We start from the raw sequence: 24180 nt of genomic DNA, 5'->3' as shown, positions 1-24180 counted from the left end.
CATCCTGCTCTTCCTCCCCAGTGCACTCAGAGGACACTGTCCATGTCACACAAGCAAGAACCCCACAGTATATTAAACAATGGTGAAACCAGGTCTATTAGGAAAGTGTTTCTCTTCCTCAGGATGGGAGCCAGCTGCTTCTCCCTTAGGAGTTTCAAGGGTGCCCCCCTTCCCAGCCCTGCCCAGGGTCACCACAGCTTCTCTGAGCCCTGTGCAGCCCCTGTGACCCAGAGGCAACAGCACAGCAGTCCTCAGAGGCCAGTGCCCACCCCTGGCTCCAAGACCCCACTAAGTTGTACGGCCTGAGATTTCAGCACCAGTGTGTCCTCCTCTCAGGAGCTTCTGCCAGACGAGACCTGCACGGCCACCAGGTGTTGCCACAACAACTCGGCTCACCTGGGTACCCAGGCTGGAGCTCCCGCCCCACTGCACCCCACGCCATACCTGCCTGGTTCTGGGCACAGGCAGGGTGGAGTCAGCTGAAGGAACAGGAAGGTCGAGGGTAGCCTGGGGACAAGCTGCATGCCAACTTCCCAGGAGGCCCAGCCTGACTTGCAGGGGCATTCCCAGTCCACTGCAGGCCTGGCCATCTGACGCAGGCCCACCTCAGGGCTTACACCGCTTGCTCTGGCTCTCCGCAGTGGCCGGGGCAGCTCGCTTATTTCGGTGGTGGGGGAAGGTGGGCATGAGCTCCGGCTCACAGGCTGCAGGAGAGGAGCAGTTCCGTGTCAGGGCAGAGGGTGGGTGGCTCCCCAGCAGACCAGGCCATGGGGCATGCTCCAGGGTGTCCACACTCCTGCCTGCCTTGGGAGCCCACCCACCAAGAAAAGGGCCACTGGCCCAGCAAGCCCCCAGAGAACAGAACCCAGAGGGTCTGGGGAACTTACGCAGGGGCTTCTCCTTGAAGTAGGAGCTCTCCAGGCAGTCTCCTGCGGTCGCCCTGCAGAAAAGCAGCCCTTTAATGGGATGCTGGCCTCAAAAAGGTCTGGCCTCACACCCCAGCCGCTTCCTTTTAAACTTCCAGTAGCAGGGTCCAGAGACCACAGGGAACCTCAGTGAGTTCTACCACAGGAGGAGGCAGAGAGAACCCACCCTGGACATTGGCAGCAATGCGGCCCATGTTGTGAGAAACTGTCTTTCAAGGTTCTGCTTGAGCTGGGGAAAGGGGTAGAGCACTGGCCCAGGGGATGTGGCTCCAGGTTCAGGCCCAGCACCACAAGAACAAATAAGGGATGTGGGTTTGAGGGTCCCTCCACCTCTGCAGAGAAGAGGGTCTTCCCATTCCAAATGCTGACTCGCAGGACTGCCCACAGGCGGAATCTGACCTTTTCTTGGGGTCATACATGAAGAGGAAATTCAGCAGGCGTAGTCCAGCCTCGGAGAGCCAGGGGAACTTGTGCTTGAGGTTGTTGTATGGCTGTTTCCTCAGGCTGTACTGGCCAGCCAGGGGCAGCTTGGAGAAACCCTGCAGGAAGCAGGGCTGAAGCCACGGACGGGCTGGGCACAGGGGGCACTGGGGACTGCCAGGTTACCCACCGGCCAGATGTTTTCGCTGGGTGTCCCCAGCAGCTGCACGATTAGGTCAATCTGGTGAATCTCAGAGGTGCCTGGGAGAAGGGGCTTGTGGGCCAACAGCTCAGCTAGAACGCAGCCCACCGCCCTACAAGGGGAGAGACCACAGACCTGAGGGCCAGGCCACCAGACTGGTGATGGGATAGGCAAGAGGGCACAGCCAGGGCAGACCTGCTCCCACGGCCACTCTGCAGCTACACTCTCATGCTCCCTCCAGACCCAGGGAAGACTCCAGCCCTGCCCTGCCCTGCCCTGGCCTGGCTGAGCTCCGGGAGCAGCCGCTCTCACCACATATCGATGCTGGTGGTCTGGGTGGTGGTTCCCAGCAGCAGCTCAGGCGCACGGTACCTGCAGAGAAAAGTACTCCAGGTCACCTGTGGCCAGCCCCTCTCCTTCAGCCAGGGCCAAGCCTCCCAGGGGCTCCACAGTACCCTGAACAACAGGACCACTACTGCCAGGTCCAGTACCCTCTGCTCTAGGCCTGAAAACCAGGGTGACACAGTGGTCACAGCTGTTAATGGAGCACTGCCACAAGAGCATGTCCTGTGCGTTACGAGAACCACCGAGGCCTTGGCACAGGCCTGTGGACATCAGCCGCTGGAGTGTGGTCGATGCACACTCCAGAGGCGCCACATAGGGACCTCATGTCCCCCCTTGCCACAGGTCGTTCTGCCTGTTAGGATGATCACGGAGCTACGTAGGCCACCAACTCCCAAGGTGCTTCCAAGCCAGCTCTGAAGGCACCACCTCAGGAAGGTGGACAAGGCGGGCTCCTTCAGGCCACTAACCCTAGCTGTCACCCTTTGCCAGGTCAACCCTGGCTGTTCTGGGAAGCTGTCCTAGGCCACAGGTGACCTGGAGTGCCTTTCTCTGTCCAGCCTTTATGAGTCTCCCACTCTCCACTCTTCTGCAGTGTCGGCCCCACCCTCAAAGGGCCCTGAAACAGGTACTCATCCCCGGGAGGGACTCACCAGAGGGTGACCACCTTGGGGGTCATTGGCTTGACTGGCACACCGTAGGCCCGGGCCAGGCCAAAATCCGCTGTGGTAAAGGCCAAGGGGGGAGGGGAGGTCCTTCAGGGCACTAAACAAGGACCGACACCCCCACCACCAAAGGCGTGTCCACAGAAAGCCACCTCCACACCGCAGGGCCAGCACCCCGTGCCCACCTGTCTTCACACAGCCCTTGTCAGTCATGAGCAGGTTGGACACCTTCAGGTCCCTGTGACAGAACGCCAGTGTTCCCAGGAAGCAAGCTCCATGGGGCAGACTCACCACAGCCTGAGACCACATCGGTCTTACACTGCCCCCAACCCCCTTCTGAAAGCAAAGGGTAGCAATGGCAGACACTAGCCACCAGGCATGCAGTAGCTCCCGCTGCTGTGGGAGAGGCAAAGCCGGCCTCCGGCTCCAGTCCCCAAAGGCCCCCCACTCCCAGCAGTTCCTGGCAGAAGACATTTCCCCCAGGCAGCTGGAGAACTTCTGCTGTACATCTGCCCCTGGCGGTCTCTGCGGATGACTGTAGCAGGGGAGGCCGGTCACCCTGCCCAGTGCAGGCAACTGCTCTGATCTCCCTCTGGCTACCTCAGCTCACCTGTGAATGATGAAGTTCCTGTGAAGGTACTGGAGGCCCCGGAGCACCTGCAGCACAATGCATTTGACCTGTGTAGAGACCCAGGCAAGGGTTAGGGTGAGCCCATGGTGGACCCTCTATGTGCCATGTCCCTACTGGTGGCCAGGCTGTCAACACACAGCCTCAGGAACTTAGCGGTTGCTGTGTCCAATACAACCAGAAAAGTGCAGCTGCCACCTCTCCTCCCCAGGGGCCTCCCGTGTCCCAGGCTGGGCTCCTCGAACTCCCCAACATGCCCCACAGGCAGTAACTCCACCTCTTTCAAGAGGGCTGAGACACCCCCACACCACCACCAGCCTTGTTTGATACAGTGGTCACTGACCAGGGCTCGCAATGTGCCCCTCATACCTGAGCTTCAGAGAAGGGCGTTGGCATATTCTCTAGGAGGCTGGCCAGGTCCTGTTCACAATAGCCCATCACCAGGAAGATGCTGGGGGAAAACAGGAGAACACCTGCCCCACCCTGTCTTCTCCCTTCTGGGCAGAGGCCCTCCCTCACTGCAGGAAGGGTGGCACAGAGGAGCAGGGCCCACACGGGTGGTGGGCCCAGCAGAGTACCTCTCCAGGTGGTTCCCGACAACCACCTCCTTGAGCTCCACAATGTTTGGGTGGCGAAGGCGCAGGAGCAGAGTGATCTCCCGCAGGCTGCTGATGGGGATGCCTGCAACAGAGAAGGCTCAGTGAGCCCTGCCCTGCCTTCAGGCTCTAGGGACACCCAGTGAAAGATGCTGCTACTGTCCCCGCTCGGGAAGACGGCCATCCCAACACCACTCGTCACTGTCACTCATCAATAAAATCAGCAACTCTGTGCTCACTGCTGTACTGAGGGCATCCTGGTGGGTCCACCCCCCCAGCTGCGGCTCAGCGGGGTGCCAGACTGGTGTGGAAGGCAGGTGAGGTGAATCGCCAGACTGGAGGAAGAGGAGGGGCAGGAGAGAATCCACACACCTCCAGGCAGTGGGGATAGACTTCACAAACCTGGCCTGGAGGTGACAGGCTGAGCCAGCCCCCTCATCACACCCCTTCCTGCTTTGAGGTCCTAGCTGTAGTAGTCTACCCCTCCCACTCACCATCCTTCTCCTTGTCCATTCGCACCTTCTTCAGGGCAACGATCTCATCGGTCTGCGTGTCGCGGGCCCGATCTGGAATGGAAACCCATCACAAGCCCCTCTGTGCTAGGCAGGAGCCCCTCTGAGGCTCCTCAGAACTCCCTTTCCTCTAGCAACCCAGTCCTAGTGATGCTCAGTGCTCACTCTGTGCAAGCAATACTCCTGAGACAAGCTCCCCGGCCGGTGCTCCCTCACTTGGGCTGGGTGGGAATGAATACCCAGTGACTCTCTGAAACCTGGCCTCCGGCAACTCAAACTCCAGGCATTCTCCTCCTCGGGCAACACACGACCCACTGCTTCACATCTGCCTGCAGCTATGTTCCAACAACAAATAAAGTGCTCTATCTGGATGGTCCCTCTTCCAAACACTAGACAGAAAGTCTCACACCAACAGAGCTGGTATGAACGCCAGCTGCTGCTGAAAATTCTACCTTTCAATATTCTAACAGCCGCTGCATTCCATGGTTATACATTTGGGTTACTGATATTAGCAGCCTGAAACTGAGGTTTGCCCTCAGATATGGTGTAAAGTTCATGGAAACTGCACTGGGAGTTAAAAGTTCCTGAACAAGCTTTGGGATTGAACCCCGGGGCACTTAACCACTGAGCCACATCCCAGCCTTGAGAAGCTTTTGCCAGCCCCAACACAGCTGCCTCGTGGCAACCCAGCCTGTACTCATCAGCCACAAGCTGCACCTCCAAGCACCCCGCGGTGGCCACTCACACACAATGCCATAGGTGCCCTCGCCAATGCGGTTCAGCTTCTCAAACTCCTTCACGCTCCGGCATCGCCCCAGCTGAAAGAGAGAGGTGCTGCCAGTGTGGCGCCTGGAAGCTGGTAAACAGCTGAGAACAGGCATTTCTCACCCACCTGGCACTGAGAAGTCCACCCATGTCCTGCCCACCAAAGAGAAAAGCAGCCACACACGTGGGCTTCTCTGGTGAGAAAAGGGGGAGGATGATACTGGGCCCACTTTGAAGGAAATACAGAGTGGCCTAGCCACTCCTTCTCCATCCCAGTCTGCATGGCTGCTGTCTACAACAGTCACCACTGTGCACAGCAACACCATTATGGCAGAGAACACTATCGTCACCATCCAGTCACCTCCTCAGTGTGAAGAAACATGGCTCAGGCTGGGCAGGGTGGCGCAGGCCAGTAATTCAGCCACTCAGGAGGCTGAGGAAGGAGGATCCCAAGTTCCAGGCCAGCCTCACCAATTTAGCGAGTCCCTTCTCAAAATAAAAACTAAAAAGGGCTGGGGATATAGCTCAGTGGTAGAAAAAGAACACTTTGATTCGATCTCTTGTATCGAAAAAAAAAGAAAAGAAAAACAGAAGAAGAAAAGAAGCACTGTTCAGTGGTACCTGGCCACGTGTGTCTTCCAGGTCAAAGGAAGCTGGCTACCACCCACTCCCCTCCAAGGAGGCTGGGAATGGCTGAGAACAGGGAGAGCAACAAGGCAGAAGAGGGCTAGGATGCAGCTCAGCGGTGGACTGCTTGCCAGCAAGCTCAAGGCCGTGGCTTCAACCCCCAATACCACAAAAAAAAAAACCCACCATGGCCCACGGGGTGGAAAACAGTGCCTTTCTAGGATGTTAGTGAGGAGAGGAGACAAAGCTCTGTCCACCCAGAGAGCCTGCACCCTGAAAACCCTGCATGGTGTGGTGCCTCTGGGGCACGGAATGAGCACTTCTCCTTGGATCTAAGCAGTGTCTGCAGCAGGGTTCTGACTCCAACAGCCTCTCCTGGTTTCTCTTCTCTTGTCTTGTTACTCTCTGAGACCTAGAGGCAACTGGCTGGCTCCCTCCAGGGTCTCATCCCTTCTCACACTGCTCTCTGCTGGCACCTTCTGCCCACACTGTGACCCTCCTGCTCTGCCCCTGCCTCCTGAGTGTGGCATGCCACCCTTCTCATCTGTGTCCAATCTGATCACACTTCCTGGTCCAAAAGAAATGCCAGTTCTTCTGCCAATTTCGTTCGTCCTGGCCCCAGCTGAATGCACTCCTAAGACCCCAGAGACTTCCAGGTCTCCAGGCACTGCTAATTATGCACCTTGCCTATCCTCCCATTGGGCCACGATCATTGTTTGTTTATTTATTTATTTTGGTGCCAGGGAGTGAACCCAGGGGGCGCTTAACCACTCACTGAGCCACATCCCAGCCTTTTTCAATATTTTAGAGACAGGGCCTCGCTATATTGCTGAGGCTGGCTTTGAACTCCCCATCCTCCTGCCTCAGCTTCCCAAGCGGCTGGGATTCCAGGCGTGCACCACCAAGCCCAGCTCTTGATTCTTCGAAAACACAACCCGCTTTCCTTACACCATGTGTCCATCTTGGTAAAAATCATTCAGCGCCTTCATCCCACAAAAGAGACGGTAATGGAAGTGGCGGCATTTGTCCCCAGAGAGGGCTGCCGGCCCCTAAGAGCCCCCAGGCGCAGATGGAGAGGGGAACCAGGCCGCAAGTTCTCGTCCAGCACCAGCTGCGGCGGCGGAGCCCGTCGCGGGCGGAATCGGGAAAGCAGGGGTAGGAGCTGGGAGTCTGCCCTCGCGGGAGGCCGGGCCTCGTCCCGCCCCGTCCCCGGGAGGCCGCCAGCGGGGTCCCGTCCCCATCCAGACACCGCGAGGCTGCCAGGAGGACCCGTCCCCTCCCCGGGAGGCCGCCAGCGGGGTCCCGTCCCCATCCAGACACCGCGAGGCTGCCAGGAGGACCCGTCCCCGTCCCCGGGGCCGTCGTTCCCGCGCGTGCCGCACTGCGACGTCGGCGCTCCAGCGCGACCCTGCTGGCGAGGAAGGCCGCGTCCCCGAGGGGCCCCCCGTCGCACCCTGTGTTCCGCAGGCACCGTGAAGAAGCCTTCCTTACGGATACACTTCAGACGGATCTGCTCCGACTCGGGGTCCGGCTCCGCCATGGCGAGAGCCGGCGCCACAGCCCGAGCGCGCAGGCGCGCGATCTACTTCCGGGTCGTGCTGCCCCGCCCCCTGCCACGGTTACCCAGGGGACCTGGCCAGGACCTAGACACGCCCACCTGGGGAGGTTCCCCCTCCCACCCCCTCGGAGCGCATCCAGAGCTCAGCACCTGGGGTTGGATGGAGACCCCACCAGCTGGTGCACCAGCAGAAGGCGGCAGGTGGGAGGGCCCCTTGAGATGGCATCCAGCTGGGCATTCCCTGCAGGTGCACCACCCTCAGCTGCTTCCCTTCTCTTAAGAAGAGCAGAGCTCCGCAGTGAATGCGGGCAAGCCCAGGGCGACTGCCTTGCCAACTCTAGCCCAGTCCTAGAGGGTTCTGTGTTTATGTAGTATGTATACATGTACTAGAGAGGACTTGTGTCTATACTAGATGGATTTACATGTACGTATGTATGTATATATTTGAAGCTGTTGGAGCCAGGCTTGGTGGCTTATGCCGGAATTACAGAATTCCAGCAACTCAGGAGGCTGAGGCAAGAGAATTTAAAGTTTGAGACCAGCCTCAGTAAATTAGTGAGACCCTAATTCAAAATAGAAAAAAAAAAAAAAAAGAACAATATGTCGATATGTGTGACAGGCACCTCAATACCTGAGAAGACTGTGGCCATGCCACTGTCCCCTATTTCTGGTTTGCCCTCTGAGTCCAGCCAATCTAGAAACTAACAAAACTAACACATTGTTACTACATACATAAGATCAGACAGGCCAGGGCACTCAGTCAGGCCACAACCTGACCTGAAGACGGTGCTGAGGGTGGACTCAGTTGAGTTCTCAGTGACATCATAACTGCATCCCAAAGTGGCCCTTCATTACCGGGGGCCAGGAAGACAGGACAGCATTAACAAGGTCACTTCCAAGGTCCATGTGCCCTGCCCACCCATCCCAGGGCACTTCCTGCACTATTCTGGCCTTGGGCAGCACAGAGGCCTGCAGCCCGAGGCGGCTCTGAACCTCTCTGTTCTACAACATTACCACTTAAAAGTTTATACTCAGCCTCTGGCCTTTTCTCCAATTTGGGGGACAGGCCACTCACTGTAACTTCTAAGTACTTACTCCTCAGAAGTAAATGGAAAGGATCCTAACTGCCCACCTAAGTCAGAGCCCCAGGTGCCGCCTGCTGTCCATCATTCATCACAGCCAGCCACTTCCAACACGGAAATGCTAGTTTATTCATTTAGCACCACAAATTTCACTCTCTGAACCTGTCACTGTCACTCCATAAGCTGCCAGCGGCCCTAGGGAAGGTAAGACCAAGGTGGTCACTGAGGCAGAACCTAGTGGACTGAGGGCACCTTGGCTCCAAAGGGGCAGGATGGCCCTTCTGCCTGTGTGGCTGAAACTCAGCACAGTGAGTCATGACAATTCAGGGGCGCTTGTTTATTCTTTAGTATGCAGATCATAAGCAGCTACTGTACTGGGGTTCCTGTGTCGGTGGTAGGGACCCCAATCAGCCTGTTCCCGAATGGTTCTCTGCTCTTCATTTCCAGTGGAACAGTAGCTGATTAGAGTCTCATTTGAGGCCCGAGTGATGATGATCTGCGGAATGACAAATTTCTTCTTGTTCGACTTTTGCTTTACATCAGGTTTCTCTAGAGGGAAGAAAACATCCAGGCATTTAGTGGCTGTGTGGGGAAATTCCACAATGCAGACAAGGCCTGTCTGGGGCCAGAATAAAGGAATTGGGCTTGGGGTTAGCAGGAGAGACTGTGCACGGAAGTTCCAAAGCTCACATGGATTCACAATTCAGCCACAAGGGTCCTTTCCTTCAAGGGAGAAACAGGAGACTTTCTAGATTTCCTGTGCCCTGGGGAAACAGCTGTAGGGTGGCTTCAGGGCAACAGCACAGGAAGGAGAGGATATAAAGGCAGTTCTGCCCCAGATGCCCAGCATCCAGAGGGTTATAACTCTGGAAAAACTTCTGTACAGATCTCTACCCCTCAGAATTGCTAGAAAAGGCTGTTTCAGGCACTGCAGTTTGCATGCTCCTAAAGGTGACTGAGTTTGTCTTGTTACAAGGTATGAAAGCCAAGGAGCTCCCAGCCTCCTCCCTCCACCACTGGCTCCAGGCTCCCAGGCTGGGGCATGTGGAAGCCCAATGAGGTGCACAGACAATACAGTCAAATGCTGATCACGCTCTTCTGGGGCTTACTTTGCTCCCTCAATCCCCTTAATGCTGCATGAGCCCAGTTACAGGGGAGAATGAGTGGTTAGTGATATCAACATGGCTTTTATTATTTATTTTGTAGCACTGGAAATTGAACCCAGGACCTCATGCATGCCAGGCAGGTCTCTCGCACTGGTCTGCTATAGAAAGCCATTCTGCAGATGTACAGGTGTATCATTCTCTTGCACTCACATCCTAGCCTGTTTTGGAGACCTGGCCTTGTTAAGGCTGGCTTGAAGTCACAATCCTTCTGTTGAGCTTCCCAAGGAGCTGGGATTACAGCCTGCTCAACCATCCCTGGCAGACATTCAATATTTCTTTTTCTTCTTTTCTTTTGGTATCAGGGGTTGAACCCAGGGGTTCTTTACCACTGAGCTACATCCCCAACCCATTTATTTATTTATTTATTGTTTTGATATGAAATCTCACTAAATTCCTGATGGTCTCACTAAGTTACCCAAGCAGGAATCAAACTTGTGATCATTCTGCCTCAGTCTTCCCAGTCGCTGGGATTACAAGGCAAAGCCACTGCACCTAGCACCTTGAATATTTCTTTGTGACATCCTTCTTTGAGGTTTAGAAAAATCAGATTAATATTTACATCATTTCATTCTAATCACTCTTGACCATCTGGAAACTATCTGCATATGGCAAAAGGCTACAGTCTAACTTATGTTTTCCTTACCGTGTTAGACATTTTTCCTAGCATCATTTATTATACAGTTCTTCCATTTTCCACTTGTTTTTTTTCCCTTGATACCAAGCATTAAAGTTATTTAGTTTTTTTGCATACTTTTATTGGTGTGTTATAATCATACATAATAGTGAGTTTCATTTTTATGTATTCGTACTTGGACACAATATAATGATATATTTGGCTAATGTAATTCCCATCTATTTTTGGTGCCAGTTTTATTGTACTCTCATTACACACACACACACACACACACACACACACACACACTCACACAGCTTTTCATGTTTTCCATTTCATTGATCTGCTCGCTCTCTTTGTACTGGAACTACATATTTTTTTTTCCAGATATGAAATCAACCCCTTGATATCTTGTTTATGCTTCTTTACCACATCAAAGGGTTGACTGCAACATTGGACCTTTGCTTCTGTCCAGTAAGTCTATGTCACAAGATGAATCAGGATTTAGAGATGTTTAGCATCTCTTTCTTTTCAAATTACAACAAATATTTGGAATTTACTGCTGCAGTCTCACATGTTCTTCTCATAATAGTGGCCAAAACTGGAAGACATTAAAAAAAAGACCCTGAAGTCATCCATACTTGCCATTTACTTAGTCTGATTTGGAGAAAAAGGCAAAAAATTCTGGAACTCCATTTTTAATAACAACTTTTGACATATATTTTTAAAGTTTTTATTTTTATAATATTTATACATTCATAGAAAGTTGCAAAAGTAGAACAGAAAGTTACTGTATACTCTTCACCCAGTTTCCCCCAATGATAACACCTTTATCTGAGTTAATATGAACACTGGCATTGATCCAAGGTATACAGATACACGCCCTGTCACGTGACCCCACCTTCATCGGGACACAGGACTGGTTCCCACCAGAGATCCCACCACTAGTCTGTTCACCATCTCTATGATCTTTGTCATTTGGTGAATCTTACACAAATGGAACCCATCATACAGCTGTGACCTTTGGAGACTGGGTTGTTGTTTTTGGTGCCAGGATGGAGCCCATGGCCTCATACATGCCAGGATTCAACCCAGGGGCGCTCTACAACTGAGCACACCATCATCCTTTTTGTTTTTTTTCCTTTTGTGTGTGTGTATAGTACTGGGGATTGAACTGGCTGCTCTACTAGTAACCTATATCCCTAGACCCTTTTGTTTTATTTTAAGACAGTATCTCATTAAGTTGCCCAGGTTGGCCTTAAACTCCTAGGCTCACGCAATCCTCCTGAGTAGCTGGGAACTCACATGTACACCACCATACCCAGCCAAATTCAGTTTTTTCTTTTGGTACTGGAGATTGAACCCAGGGGTGCTCTACCACTGAGCTACACCCCCAGCCCTTTGTAATTTGAGACAGGTCTTGTCCAGTTGCTGAAGGCTAGTGTAGACCTTGCCATCTTCCTGACTTAGCCTTCTGAGTAGCTGAGATTACAGGCAGGCACCACCATGCCCAGCCTAATTCCTTTTTCTTTTTCTTTTTGGTGGTGCTGGGGATTGAACTCAGGGCTTTGTGCATGCTAGGCAAGCACTCTCAACTGAGCTATATCCCCAGCCCCCATTTTTTTTTTAAAGGCATAGACAGAGGTCTATTTAGGAAAGTAGATACACATTCAAGGGAGAACAGGGTGGGGAATGGCAATCTCAAAAGAGAGCTGCCGGGAACTGGGGCTGTGGCTCAGTAGTAAAGTACTTGCCTAGTATGTGTGAGGCACTGGGTTCAATTCTCAGCACCAGAAGTAAATAAAGTTCCATAAACAACTAAAAATATTAGAGAGAGAGAGAGAGAGAGCGCGCGCGCACCGTGTGCGAGAGCTGCCTTTGGACTAAGCAAGGAAGACACAACCCAGGGAAACTACAAGCCATCTCCAGAGGGAGAGACAGTAGCCCATTGGTGCACTGGCCCAATTCAGTTGTAAGAATGTGTCCATCATCCCAAGAAGTCCTTTTGTGCTGAGTGTGGCCAATTCCCACTCCTGCACTTGGCACCAGAAGGTCACTGAGCGCCTCTCTATGTATCGGCTTTTGGACATTCGGATATAGAGCATCATCCTGTAGTGCTCTGTGCACTTGGCTTCTTTCATGTGGCATCATGTTCTGGGGTTGTTCCACAGGGCAGCACATCAGTGGTGCTCCCTTGTTACTGTAGAGCCCGTTCTACCATGTGGAGGAACCACACTCTCCCCTGTCTTGAAATTCATCTTCACTCTTGCTCCTTGACCTGCTGTTTTCTCTTCATGTCCCTGCCTCCGAAAAGGTGCTGTGAGACAGCTGCTGCCTGGTGCCTTTCCAGCAGGCAGTTCCTTGCTGGCAGGGGTCTTGCCCACTCCAGTGCCTCATGGCTCCTCCAGTCTCTGGTGAATTTGCAAAGCGAGCCCATCCTAGACAGGCAAAACAGCTGAAGGGAAAGGTCTCCTTGCTAATAGACAGTGAGGAAAACCAGGGGCCTTCTGGCTCTCTGGGGACTATGGCAAAAGACATCCTTGATATGAGGGCAGCAGAGTATAACATGCCAAGTCCTTGGCAGGACTTAGTCAATGGTGAGCTGATGAGCAGACCATTCTGAATGCTCAGTAGAAGGGTGATATCTGACTCTTCCATCATTTGTGAGTTGATGACCTCAGTTGAATTTGGTGGCTTTTTTGTAATTGTGGCTAAAGGCACCCTGAGAGACAAGGGCAACCCTAGGACTCTGGCCCTTCTCAGCCTCCTACCTTCAAGTGAGGAGTTCCTGAATTTCACGTCCAGCCTGTATCCCAAGCCCAGTGCCTGAACTTCACCCTGCCTCCTGCTTGTGGCCCTTGATGACCTACATCCTGCCCAGCCAGTGTGCCATTTCTTATACTTTCTCATCTGACCCATGAACCCCATCTCATCAGATAGCAGGTTCTGTTGTTTCCAACTCCTGGGTCCTTCTGGAATCCCTGGTGCCACAGCCTCACTGGTTCCCAGCAGATTACATCAATGGACCCAGGACAGATCTCCCTTGGCTCTGTGCTTCCCTCAACTAGCCTCCGTGCTGGAGCCAGACAGACTTTTCCAAGGCAAAGTCCCATCACACTTCCCTCGTTTTAAATATTTAACAGTCCCCCTCCACGGTCCGCAAGACCAAGTGGAGGGAAGACCGTGCTCAGGCTTCTTCGGGCAGTTGTGGCCTCAGTCCCTCCACTCCACATTAAGCTGCTCGAAGGGGACACGTCTGCTGACTGCTCACAGTGCACTCCCGCCGGGCGGTGCCCCAGGTTCCATGCCAGACTCCCACCGAGGTGCCGGATGTCACCTGGTGGCTTCTCCCCACGTCCTCAACTCTGAGGGACTTACCTGTCCACGAAGACCTGGATATTGCCCCCGCCCCCACGGCCAGGTCTGGAAACCGGACCCGTCCCGTGGCGAACGGGACCTCGGGGGCCTCCTACCTTCCGACGAAGCCGAAGGCCGCCCGTGCTTGGCCGAGCCCTTCCTCAGGAAGTGGCTGTCCGCGAGCTTCTCGGCCTCCAGGGAGTGCTTCTCCGACAGCCTCTCCTTAGATCTCGAACTCGAATAGGAGGAGCCCTTCCTTCGCTCCTCACCTGAAACACACGCACCGCCGTCAGCCCGCCAGCCGGGCCGGGGCGCGGGCTCCGGGCGGCCCGAGCAGCGGCGGGCGCCCTTTACCTTTCCCGGGTTTGGGCTTGCTTTTCGAAAGTCCCATAGGTGAGCCCGCCGCCCCGCCGGCGCGGGCCGGGGTCCCCGCGCCTCCGCGGCTGCGCGCCCAGAGCGTCTCACAAAGCCCCTCCGCGAGCCGCGGCGGCGCCGGTCACCACGGCCACCGCGCGCCTCGCGCGATCTCGTCCTCTCGCGAGAGCGCCTGACGACCGGAAGCGCCGCGACCCGGAAGTCCCCGCCCGGCGTAGCAGAGAGGTGGGGTGGAGTCGCCTGCGCCGGGCCCAGGGCTACCGCTGTCGGACTGGCCATGGACGGTAAGGGGCGGCGGCGGACTCCGGATCCCCGACCTGGGGTTTGTTCCCCGGGTCCCCACCCCACTCTGGGCCCGGGAGACCCGACCTCACATCCCAACCCGAGAGACCGTCTCCTGGGCCCCGACCCCACATCCCCACCGACGCCGCCCCCGGCCCGACCCCGCATCCCGACCAGGAGACCGTCTCCTGGGCCCCGACCCCACATCCCCACCGACGCCGCCCCCGGCCCGACCCCGCATCCCGACCAGGAGACCGTCTCCTGGGCCCGACCCCACATCCCCACCGACGCCGCCCCCGGCCCGACCCCGCATCCCGACCAGGAGACCGTCTCCTGGGCCCGACCCCTGGTCACATGCTGACCAGGAGACACCCCCCCCCAAGTCTTGACCTCGCATCCCCAGGGGAGTCCAGGCCCCCTTTCCTCTAAACTTGGCATAACTTTTGCCTTTGGGGCCCTGGGATGCCTGGCCAGAGGGTACCAGGAAAGGTGCAGTGGCGCTCCGTGACCCCAGAACCCCACTCAGAGAAATAGGAAGAGAGCTCTGAGGGCCGGGCACAGGGGTAAGCCCCAGACCTCAACAGCAGCTGTTTTGAAACTGGAGCCATACGCCCCATTCTGCAGGGGGGGAAACAGGTTGGAAGGGAACCGCCGACCCCGGCAGTCTGACTCCCTGGCCCGCCTTCACTTTGGAGTGCTCTGGGCCCAGGGATTCCAAAGAACAAGAAGAATCAATGGCAAAATTAAGCTGCCTCCATTTGCAGAAACATTTATGGGATAGTGTGATTTAAAACTTTAAAACTTTTTTTTTTCAAAATGCTTGGGTAGAAAGTATATAACTATGTCATTGTCATGAAGAAAATGTGTTGGAATTCTTTATAGACCACCGTGGAGTGATGAGAGGTAACACCTAACCTAACTGCCCCCCTCCTGAAGAAAAAGCTCTCCTGGTTCTTTTGAGGAAACATGTTTTGTTGTTGAAAAATTATGTATTAATTTATTTTACAGTAGAATGCATTTTGACACATTGTACACAAATGGAGAACAACTTCTCATTCCTCTGTACATGGTGCAGAGTCACTTCAGTAGTGTAAACATACATTTATTTAGAGTAATAAAGTCTGTCTCATTCTACCATCCTTCCGATCCCCACAGTACCACCTCTCCCCTCACTCTTCTCTACAGAAATCAAAATTCCTTCATTCTTCCCTATCCCCTTGCCCCATTATGGATCAGCATCTGCTTATCAGAGAAAACATTTGGCTTTTGTTTTTTGGGTGATTGATTTATTTTACTTAGTATTACATTCTCCAATTCCATCCATTTATCTGCAAGTGCCATTCTTTCATTTTCCATTGTGTATATGTACCACATTTTCTTTATCCATTCATCTGTTGAAGGGGAGGAAACCTTCTTAAGCCAGTTTCTCCAGCTGTTTGTTCTGCAAGGTCTTGTTCATGCAGTCTGGATAAGGACCCTGAGGCTGGAAGGGAGGGGATTTTGCCAAGTGGGATGGACTGGGCATCATGGCACTGATTTGCTTGCCCATGTATCAGGGTAGCTTTGTTTTCCAGAGTCAAAGCCAGCTTTGGCGTTGACCAGGCCCTGGCCAGGCGCAGTGGCACATGCCTGTAATCCCAACTACTCAGGAGGCTGAGGCAGGAGGGTCAAGAATTCAAAGCCAGATAACAGATTAGCGAGGCACTTAGCAATTCAGCGAGACCCTGTCTCAATAAAATTTAAAATGGGACTGGAGATGTGGCTGAATGGTTAAGCACCCCTGGGTTCAATCCCAGTACTAATATATATATATATATATACACATACATACACACACATATATGTATACACACACACACACACACACACACACACACACGACCAGACCCTGTACTGAGAAAAGATAGATTGCTAGGTGCCCAGAACTCAAAGGGGATCCTTGATTGCATCTGTGGAATGTACCCTTATTCAGGGCTGAGGGGGGTGACCTTTCAGGAGTCAGTTCTTGGGATCTTCATTCAAGGCTGGGGGGTGATGAACCCTTCAGAAGCCAGCACTCAGGACTTTCATGCTAGGCCAGGAGAGGATGAATCCTTTGGGACACACATTCTGGGCTGGAGGGGCAAACCCTTTTGGAACCAATACTCAGGTTTCTCCTTCTGAGTTAAGGTAAACCCTCTAGAACCCTCTTTCTGTGCTGGGGTTGAACTCTCCGGATTTAGAAATTTAATAAATTTATATCAATCAGAATCTGCCTGGCCCTTGAGTTGTAGTGAACAGGCAGTGAATTAGGGCAACAGTGGATTTGTTCAGACACTCCGTCTGCAGGGTGGGCGGGCAAGGTAACCTGGTAACAAGGTAACCTGAAGCAATGGCTTAGAAATGGCAGCTGCCATGGAGTCAGTTATCACTTGGCTATTTTGATCCATTTACCTTTGGGACGATTGAGTACATACAAAATGGACTGTTAAGTACTGAACATTATTAGGTTGGGAAAGAATCCCAAGGGTCTTTTGTGAAGTTGCATTAATTGTAAACCACCATCTCAAGTTTTCACCACGACCAGGAGCTGCCTGCGTTCCATGATCTGTCCTCATACCCACCCCACATTCTCAAAAAGGACACTGGCTAAGGGAGGGTCTGTGTTGATTACAGCCCTGCGGCTAGCAAGGGGCTGGAGCTGGCCACCAGTGTATCTTCTGACTCGTGCTCAGGCCCTAGCCAGTGCTGTCAGGTCTGGGTTCTGTGCAAGCTCCTAGTGTCTGCAGGGGTCTCAGTGAGCCCATCTGTTTGTTGGACTTGCTGCTTGTCATGTTTCATGAACATGCAGTCCTCAAACCTTGTTCTCTTTCTTTGCAGATACCCTGTTCCAGTTGAAGGTATGTATTAAATGACCATTTGCCCCAGCCCTGTCCTGGCGATGAGCAAATGGGGACAGATGGTACAAGTCACACTCAGAATCCTAGAAACAGAGTTGGGACAACTGCTCAGACTGCTGACCAAAGACAAGTTGTTGAGCTGGCTCTGTGCAATATTAATTGATTCCTCTTTTCTGGCAGTAGATCACTCTAGCTCATCCATGAAAGACTGAGTGTATTATATCTCAAGAAACAAGCTTGGGGGCTGGGGATGTGGCTCAAGCGGTAGTGTGCTCACCTGGCATGCGTGCGGCCCGGGTTCGATCCTCAGCACCACGTACAAACAAAGACGTTGTGTCCACCGAGAACTAAAAAAAAAATAAATAAATATTAAAATTCTTTCCCTTCTCTCTCTCTCTCTCTCTCTCTCTCTCAAAAAAAAAAAAAAAAAAAAAAAGAAACAAGCTTGGTGTTATGGTTATGCCTTGATGGTCCTGCTAAGCAATTAAGCTGTGGCCTGAAATGCTTGAAAGTCACTATCAGAGAACTGTGGATGGTGCCCCTTGTGTTGGGGTGGTGTTTTCAGCTTTCTGATAACCCCAGGCTCGTTCCTCACTTTTCCTTTAAAGGACCCACACTTCATCATTAAGGTTAACAGTATCTTTTTTCTCACTGGACTGAGGTTGGGCAGGAATGGAGTCCACAGACTACCACATGGAGCTCTCGAGTGGCCTCACCTCACACCAAGTCTTTGTGAAGTACTGCTGCTGGGGGCACAGGCCCTCAGGGGATCAGTTGCATGGAAGACCAGTAAGCCAGGCCCCTAGCAGTGGTGGCAGTGGCTAGGACTGGTTTTGGCACCAGGCAGCTGCAGAGGTCCTGGGGACACGCATCCTGGTAGTGGTGGTAGCAGGACAATCAGGTTTCTGGGATCTGTCTGCACAAGTATTCTGTGGAAATTATATTTTCAGGTTTTGAGAGGTTTTGTTGTTGTTGTTCTGTGGTGCTGGTGATTGAACCCAGGGCTTTGGGCATGCGAGGCAAGCACTACCAACTGAGCTACATCCCCAGCCCATGGGTTTTGAGGGTTTTATTGGTTGGATGGGTTGGTACCAGGGTTAGTTGGGTTGGTACCAGGGGTACTTTGTCATTGAGCTACATCCCCAGCCCTTTTTATTTTTTGTATTGAGACAGGGCCACGCTAAGTGGCTTAGGGCCTTACTACATTGCTGAGGCTATCCTTGAACTTCAGTACCTCCTGCCTCAGCCTCCTGAGCCATGGGGATTACAGGCATGCGCCACTGCACCTGGCATCTTTAGTATTTTTATCTAGAATTATGTGTTACTATTTGGGGGTGTCCTGAAACAAGTTGGAAGCCTTACATAAGCAGGAATTGGCGTCAGCCTTACATTCTGGGGAAGGGCTTGGATTAGGATGTTTGGGGAGAAGACAAATGTTTTAGAAAACCTGTCAGAGGGCATCTCCTTCCTCAAGCTATTGCAGTCTCAACCCCATGATGGTGGGCTTTCTGCCTTCTCAACTTGCGGCCAGTCCAGGGTGGCAGAGGTGGAGGGATTGGGGAGCGGGACTTGGAGGGTGGACCTCAGGCGTTCAGCTCAGAATGTCTTGGTTTCTCCTCAGTTCACAGCGAAGCAGCTGGAGAAGCTAGCCAAGAAGGCAGAGAAGGACTCCAAGGCGGAGCAGGCCAAAGTGAAGAAGGTGTGCGACATGTCCAGCTTCTGGTTCTGCCTTCTCCATGCTTTTCTGTTCTATTCTGATGCTGTCTTCTAGAACCGCACTGTGGCTTCTGATCCCTGCCATATTCACTTCCATATCTGAGACCAGCAGTCTTGGGAGAAGGGGCAGTTCCTGACTCTACCTTCCTGACCCGTGGGGTGTGCACATGGGAAGATGAGTGCATAGCCTCTGCTGGTTCTCTTTGAATGTCCATCCTGTCACTCCTCTGATATTCTGAAGTTGCTTTGCCCTAAATACAGGAAGTGGGCTCTACCTGTCCCTGTATGATCTCATCATTCTTTTCTGCAGAGCTGGTGTCCAGGGCATCAGGTTTTGGGCAAGGGTACAGTGGGCCTCCATGGGGTGTGGTAGGGCTAGAGACTCTCTGGGGGCCTCTCCTGGGAGAACCCTGAGAAGGCAGGGCAGAAAGAATGTTGGGGACCCTTGCTTTTGGTGGAACTTCCATTGAAACTTTACTTACATTACTTCCTTGTCTGGGGATATAGCTCAGTGGTAGAGCACTTGCCTAGCATGCAGGAAGCCATTGGTTCAATCCCCAGCACTGTTTAAAAAAAAAAATTCAAAAAAAGCCAGGTGCACTGATGCACACCCATAATCCCAGCTCTGTGGCAAGCCGAGGTAAGAGGATTGCAAATTCGAGGCCAGCCTGTTCAACTTAGGGAGATCACATATCACAATGAAAGTAAAAGGCAGGAATGGAGCTCAGCAGTAGAGCACCCTTGGGCTCAACTCCCAGCACCAAAACAACGAGAAAACCTTGCCTCCTTGGTGGAAGTGGCTTCAGGGATGTTGATTTTGGCTTCCCAGGCAGCTGGCCACAGTCTATGTGATAGTGACCTGTGCCATTCCTGCAGCAGTGGCATCTACTTTGGACTCAGTGCCTCTGCCTCTCTCCTCTGCTTCTGTGCAGCAGTGGCTGGGGTGAGCTGCAGCAGGCCAACCACTCTGGAGGGCCTACTGCATCATCCACCCTTGGGCTCAACCCATGCTCCTAAGTGGGCTTGAGGCTTAGACATCACAGTTATACAAAGCTCACAGATGCAGGGGTTGGGGGGAATGCACTAAGGATGGGACCCAGGGCCTTTGCATTCAAGGCAAGGGCTCCACCACTGAGCCACACCCTGGCCCCCACAAACGCTGTTGATGAGTGTACCTGGGACTGAAGGGCCTCCCCACTCCATGTTAGCAAACGACCCCCTGGAGAGGGTGTCACCAGGCTCCTCCTAGCCAGTGTGCAGACAAACTACCAATTTCCCCTATAAACTTTTCCCCTTGAATCAGGCCCTTCAGCAGAAGAATGTGGAGTGTGCCCGAGTCTATGCTGAGAATGCCATCCGCAAGAAGAATGAAGGTGTGAACTGGCTCCGCATGGCGTCCCGTGTGGATGCAGTAACCTCCAAGGTGCAGATGGCCGTGACCATGAAGGGGGTGAGTGCTAGGGTCCTGGTTGCGCTTGTGCTGACTAAAGCAGGAACAGGATCTGGTGGCTGGTCTGGGGCAGCCCAGAGTGTAGGGAAGCTGGGTCAGCAAAGGCTGAGGCATGGGGAGTACTGGCTGGACACAGGAAAGTGGGCTGGAGTCCTCTGACAGCACCAGACGCAGAGCCTTGTGGCCAGACTTGTCCCAGCTGATCTTGGGACTCTCACTAGACCCCTTAGTTTCACAGCAGGGCCCCTCTGGAAGAGGTGTAGGCTTGCAGCTCCACCATGTCCTCCTTGTCCCGTAAGTGGCCATGTGCTTGTGCGTTCAGTTGACAGCATTTGCTAAGGACCTGGGCTCTCATCGGAGCTCAGAGGACATGTTCTTGGAGGAAAACCCTTGCTCACCTTAATCCTGTTCCCTTCCCCAACCCTCTCTCGTCCCAGGTGACGAAGAACATGGCACAGGTAACCAAAGCACTGGATAAGGCCCTGAGCACCATGGACCTGCAGAAGGTCTCTGCCGTGATGGACAGGTTTGAGCAGCAGGTGCAGAATCTGGATGTGCACACATCGGTATGTAGTGCTGTGGGAGGGCTGGAGGGTGCTCAGTCCCTTGTCGCCGAGAGTCTTTTTTTTTTTTTTTGGTACTGGGGATTGAACTCGGGGGCACTCGACTCCTGAGCCGCATCGCATCCCTATTCTGCATTCTATTTAGAGACAAGGTCTCTAAATAAAAGTGAGTTGCCTAGCGCCTCACTATTGCTGAGGCTGGCTTTGAACTCATGATCCTCCTGTCTCAGCTTCCCGAGTCACTGGGATTACAGGCCACTGTGTCTCGTGAGAGTCCTTTGAGGTGGTCCCTGCCAGGACCCCGAGAGGGAATGTAGGGAGGACCAGGAGGGTGATAGATGAGCACACAGAGTTGTAGATAGTGCCCTCAGCACTCGTGTGCACAGTAGGGGAACAAAATAAAGGAGTGGTAGGAAGGGGTGAGGGAGCAGAGAGCATCCTGAAAATGTTGGCCTGAGAAGGCGCATGTGGGTGGAGAATGAAAAATGAGGAGGGCCCTGTGGGGCTGTGGAAGGCTGCTGTAGCCTTTCCCCGCCTGACCAGAATGTGCTCCGCCCCCAGGTGATGGAGGACTCCATGAGCTCAGCCACCACACTCACCACACCTCAGGAGCAGGTGGACAGCCTCATTGTGCAGATTGCTGAGGAGAACGGCCTAGAGGTGCTGGACCAGCTCAGCCAGCTGCCTGAGGGTGCCTCCGCGGTGGGGGAGAGCTCTGTTCGCAGCCAGGAGGACCAGCTGTCCCGGAGGTAGGGTGGTGCCCTGGAGCAGCCGTCCGCCTGTGCTCTGTGCTGTGAAGGCAGATACAAGTTGGAGACACTAAAGGCAGTTTGGGCTGAGGCTGGGCACAGAAGGGTCTGTCCTCCTCCCTGCAGTCAGAATGTTAGTGTGGGTGGTGGATCTTCAGCTCAAGGAACACTCCTATCTGGGCTCTCAAACATGTCTCCTCTTCATCTGCCTGTGGTCAGCCCTGCATAGAAGGCAGTTGGTGTCTGATGTGGCATCACAGGTTTGTGTGTACACAGCTCACTTCAGAAAGGGGAATCTTGGCTGAATGCAGTTGTACACACCTGTAATCAAAGCTACTTGGGAGGCTCAATCAGGAGAATCACAAATTTGAGACCAGCCTCTTTGAGACCCTGTCTCTCAAAATCAAGAGGGCTGGAGATCTAGTTCAACGGTAGAGCACCTGGGGTTCAATCCCTAGGACTAGGCTGGGAAAGGAAATCTGCTTTTCCTAAGTGTAGCTGGTGGTACTTGGCTGTTTTCTGGTGTTTTTACTCCTGTTGTCTCAGGATGACCTTAGGAAGCTAAAACTGAGGAAAGGATCATGAGCTCGGGGTGGGGGCATCTGGCTGAGCAGGCGTCTGACATGTGGACACAGTGTTCCCCTGGCCCTTGCCTTTCTTGTCTCACATGACCCTCTGTTGGTTTCCCAGGTTGGCTGCCTTGAGGAATTAACTGCGCCTCTACGTGCACTGGCTCCCCTGCTCTGTGATGTGCTGGAGGCTCCTGTCCTTCCTCCCCACTGTCCCTCACCTTTTGATCCTGCAGAGCTGCCACCGGCAGCCATGGCCTCTCAGCTCCTCTTGCCTGCCGGACCAGGGTGGGCTCAGAACTGATCCTGTTCCTCTTAGGTCGGACAGTGGGTCTGCATCCTGGTGTTGAGTTTATGCACACTGGTGTGGGTAGCTTTGTGACTCTGGGCGGACCCTGGAGCCTGGCATGCTGCCCTCGGCCCTTCACTGTGCAGAGTTGATGGGACTGGCCAAAGGATGTGTGTGGACTTGAGCCCAGTGCTGTGGGGCCCTCATGCTCCAGGGGCTGCATCCCTGCTGCCTACTGTCAGCCAGTGGGGATTGGGGCCACCCCTGTGCCAGGCAGCTCCTGGAGGCCTCCCCCTTGACAGACAACCTGCCACAAGAAGGTGCCTGTGGACCTGTGTCCAGCACCGCTGACACTCTGCTGGGCATTTACAGATGATGACCTTCTTCTGTGGTTCAGGGCTGGGGTCTTGGCCTTACTACAGCTGGCTGAGCCCTGCTGGGGCCTCCTGCCCTCGCCTCCCTCGGTTCTTAGAGGTGCCCAGTCCCCCGGACAGAACAGTCATCCAGGTCCAGGTCCAGGTGTGCCTACCTGGGGTTCTCATCCTTGCTGGGCAGCTGCCTCTGGAGGTACCTTGGGCCACTGGGTCTGAGCTCTGTCTCCCACAGCGCCCACCAGAACTCCAGGCTCCTCCAGCCACATGACCTCTTTCCTAGGGCCTTTGCCAGTGCCTCCCACTCCTCAGTGGGTGCCACAGTTTTGTCTTTCACTGTAAATTAGCGGGCACTCCCCTGGCCACTGCCCCACTTGCCTCCTCAGCTTGGATGCCAGAGTGGCTGTGGAAGGGAGCTGGGACAGTGGCCTTGAGGGCCACTGCAGGCTCTTGGAGGGCTGCTGCAGGAGCCACAGGAGACGTGCGGGGAGGCCGCGAGGGCTGGGCACCAGCTGCTGTCTTGCTTTTTCTGTTTCCTAAAGTTTACTTAATGCCATCAAAGTTCTTAGGGTTTGGGTTTTTTTGTTTGTTTGTTTTTTGGGGTTTTTTGCCAAAGTAGAAAGCCGGGGCCTAGTTTTCTCAGCATGGGTGTGGGGGACCAGTGTTGCCCACCCAAAAGACCCATGTTCAAGTTCAGAGATGTGGCAGCTCTGACCAGAGCACACTGCCCTGGGCTCTGTTCTGGACGTGGAGCCCTGGTATCCGTACAGTGGGTGGTGCTGGGGGAAGGGGTTGGTCGAGGCACTGTCTGGTTGTGGTCCCACTGGGACTCTGGAAATTGACCTGCATGCTGGGTGTGGAGAGGAGAGCTGATGGCTCCTGGGGAACAGCCTCAGGGAGCCCCCGGAGCCCCGCCGCAGGTGCACTGCGGTGCAGAGGTCTGGGTAGCACTGGCCTGCAGGGGTCCTGGGGCTGGTTCACCAGAGGAGGGTGGGTGTTTGCCTTTTTCCTAAAATGCTGTTGTAAGTAAATAAATTGATGCCTGTAATCTGCTTTGAGCTTTGCTTTGGTCTGAAGCCAGTTCCTGTCACTACCTGAAGCCTTCAGCATGCTGCCAGGAGGCACCTTGCTGCTAGAGCAGACACAGGCCCCTCTGTGTCCAGTTCTTGTTTGTGTCATCTTGCAGTGCGAGCCTGGCCCTCACGGTCACCTCTCAGTGGGGAGTGGAGCCACACCCCTTGCCAGCAGAGGGCGTTCCCCTCTGGTCTGCACGCCAGCCTCATTCCCCGTGCCCTCTCAGGGTGGCGGTCACCTTTCTGGTAAATCCCTTCATCTGCATTCCATTGTGGGAGCCTTCCCACCCTGCACTGTGCCTGCAGAGGAGAGGGGACCTGCCCCTGCCCCAGAAGCCCCATGGCTTCCAGCCACATCTCCCGTGGCCTCCGTCTTGTCCTGGCAGGAGCTTGGGACAGCCAGAT

General features: G+C 53.8%; 3 protein-coding genes across 5 annotated transcripts; 1 reads left to right on the top strand and 2 right to left on the bottom strand.

Moving 5' to 3' along the window:
- Positions 1–93: 93 nt before the first annotated feature.
- On the bottom strand, positions 94–7255 carry Cdk10 (cyclin dependent kinase 10). Of its 3 annotated transcripts, none has more exons than XM_026401892.2 (13): positions 7137–7255; positions 5037–5109; positions 4274–4345; positions 3762–3864; positions 3553–3634; positions 3166–3233; positions 2741–2793; positions 2544–2613; positions 1861–1920; positions 1537–1660; positions 1326–1465; positions 888–940; positions 94–704 (listed from the first exon to the last, which is right to left on the bottom strand). In XM_026401892.2, exons 1-13 carry the CDS (start codon positions 7221–7223, stop codon positions 607–609), a joined length of 1083 nt encoding a protein of 360 aa, XP_026257677.1. In that variant the 5' UTR covers positions 7224–7255; the 3' UTR covers positions 94–606. The 3 variants fall into 3 exon arrangements, with proteins under 3 accessions (XP_026257677.1, XP_026257678.1, XP_026257676.1); XM_026401893.2 differs by having other exon boundaries at positions 7175–7253; XM_026401891.2 differs by lacking the exon at positions 7137–7255 and adding an exon at positions 5184–7123.
- Positions 7256–8494: 1239 nt separating this feature from the next.
- On the bottom strand, positions 8495–13922 carry Spata33 (spermatogenesis associated 33). Its single transcript, XM_026401909.1, has 3 exons — positions 13814–13922; positions 13576–13728; positions 8495–8872 (listed from the first exon to the last, which is right to left on the bottom strand). Exons 1-3 carry the CDS (start codon positions 13848–13850, stop codon positions 8661–8663), a joined length of 402 nt encoding a protein of 133 aa, XP_026257694.1. The 5' UTR covers positions 13851–13922; the 3' UTR covers positions 8495–8660.
- Positions 13923–14036: 114 nt separating this feature from the next.
- Positions 14037–23741, top strand: Chmp1a (charged multivesicular body protein 1A). Its single transcript, XM_026401834.2, has 7 exons — positions 14037–14118; positions 16976–16995; positions 18617–18694; positions 20015–20161; positions 20599–20727; positions 21286–21473; positions 22164–23741. Exons 1-7 carry the CDS (start codon positions 14112–14114, stop codon positions 22183–22185), a joined length of 591 nt encoding a protein of 196 aa, XP_026257619.1. The 5' UTR covers positions 14037–14111; the 3' UTR covers positions 22186–23741.
- Positions 23742–24180: the final 439 nt, after the last annotated feature.

This window comes from Urocitellus parryii, chromosome 15, assembly GCF_045843805.1.
Source record: "Urocitellus parryii isolate mUroPar1 chromosome 15, mUroPar1.hap1, whole genome shotgun sequence".
Lineage (NCBI taxonomy): Eukaryota > Metazoa > Chordata > Mammalia > Rodentia > Sciuridae > Urocitellus > Urocitellus parryii.
The sequence above is the reverse complement of the archived record's forward strand: the minus strand, read 5'-3'. Positions and strand labels throughout refer to the sequence as shown.

Coding starts and splice junctions, on each gene's coding strand:
- Cdk10 (XM_026401891.2), bottom strand. CDS start 5,339: ATGCAGACTGGGATGGAGAAGGAGTGGCTAGGCCACTCTGTATTTCCT. Junction 3,865..4,273: donor AATGGACAAGGAGAAGGATG/GTGAGTGGGAGG, acceptor TCTCTGTTGCAG/GCATCCCCATCAGCAGCCTG. Junction 1,466..1,536: donor CCAGCGAAAACATCTGGCCG/GTGGGTAACCTG, acceptor TGCTTCCTGCAG/GGTTTCTCCAAGCTGCCCCT.
- Spata33 (XM_026401909.1), bottom strand. CDS start 13,850: ATGGGACTTTCGAAAAGCAAGCCCAAACCCGGGAAAG. Junction 13,729..13,813: donor CAAGCCCAAACCCGGGAAAG/GTAAAGGGCGCC, acceptor CGTGTGTTTCAG/GTGAGGAGCGAAGGAAGGGC. Junction 8,873..13,575: donor GCCTTCGGCTTCGTCGGAAG/GTAGGAGGCCCC, acceptor TCTTCCCTCTAG/AGAAACCTGATGTAAAGCAA.
- Chmp1a (XM_026401834.2), top strand. Junction 20,162..20,598: donor TGGCCGTGACCATGAAGGGG/GTGAGTGCTAGG, acceptor CTCTCGTCCCAG/GTGACGAAGAACATGGCACA. Junction 20,728..21,285: donor ATCTGGATGTGCACACATCG/GTATGTAGTGCT, acceptor CTCCGCCCCCAG/GTGATGGAGGACTCCATGAG.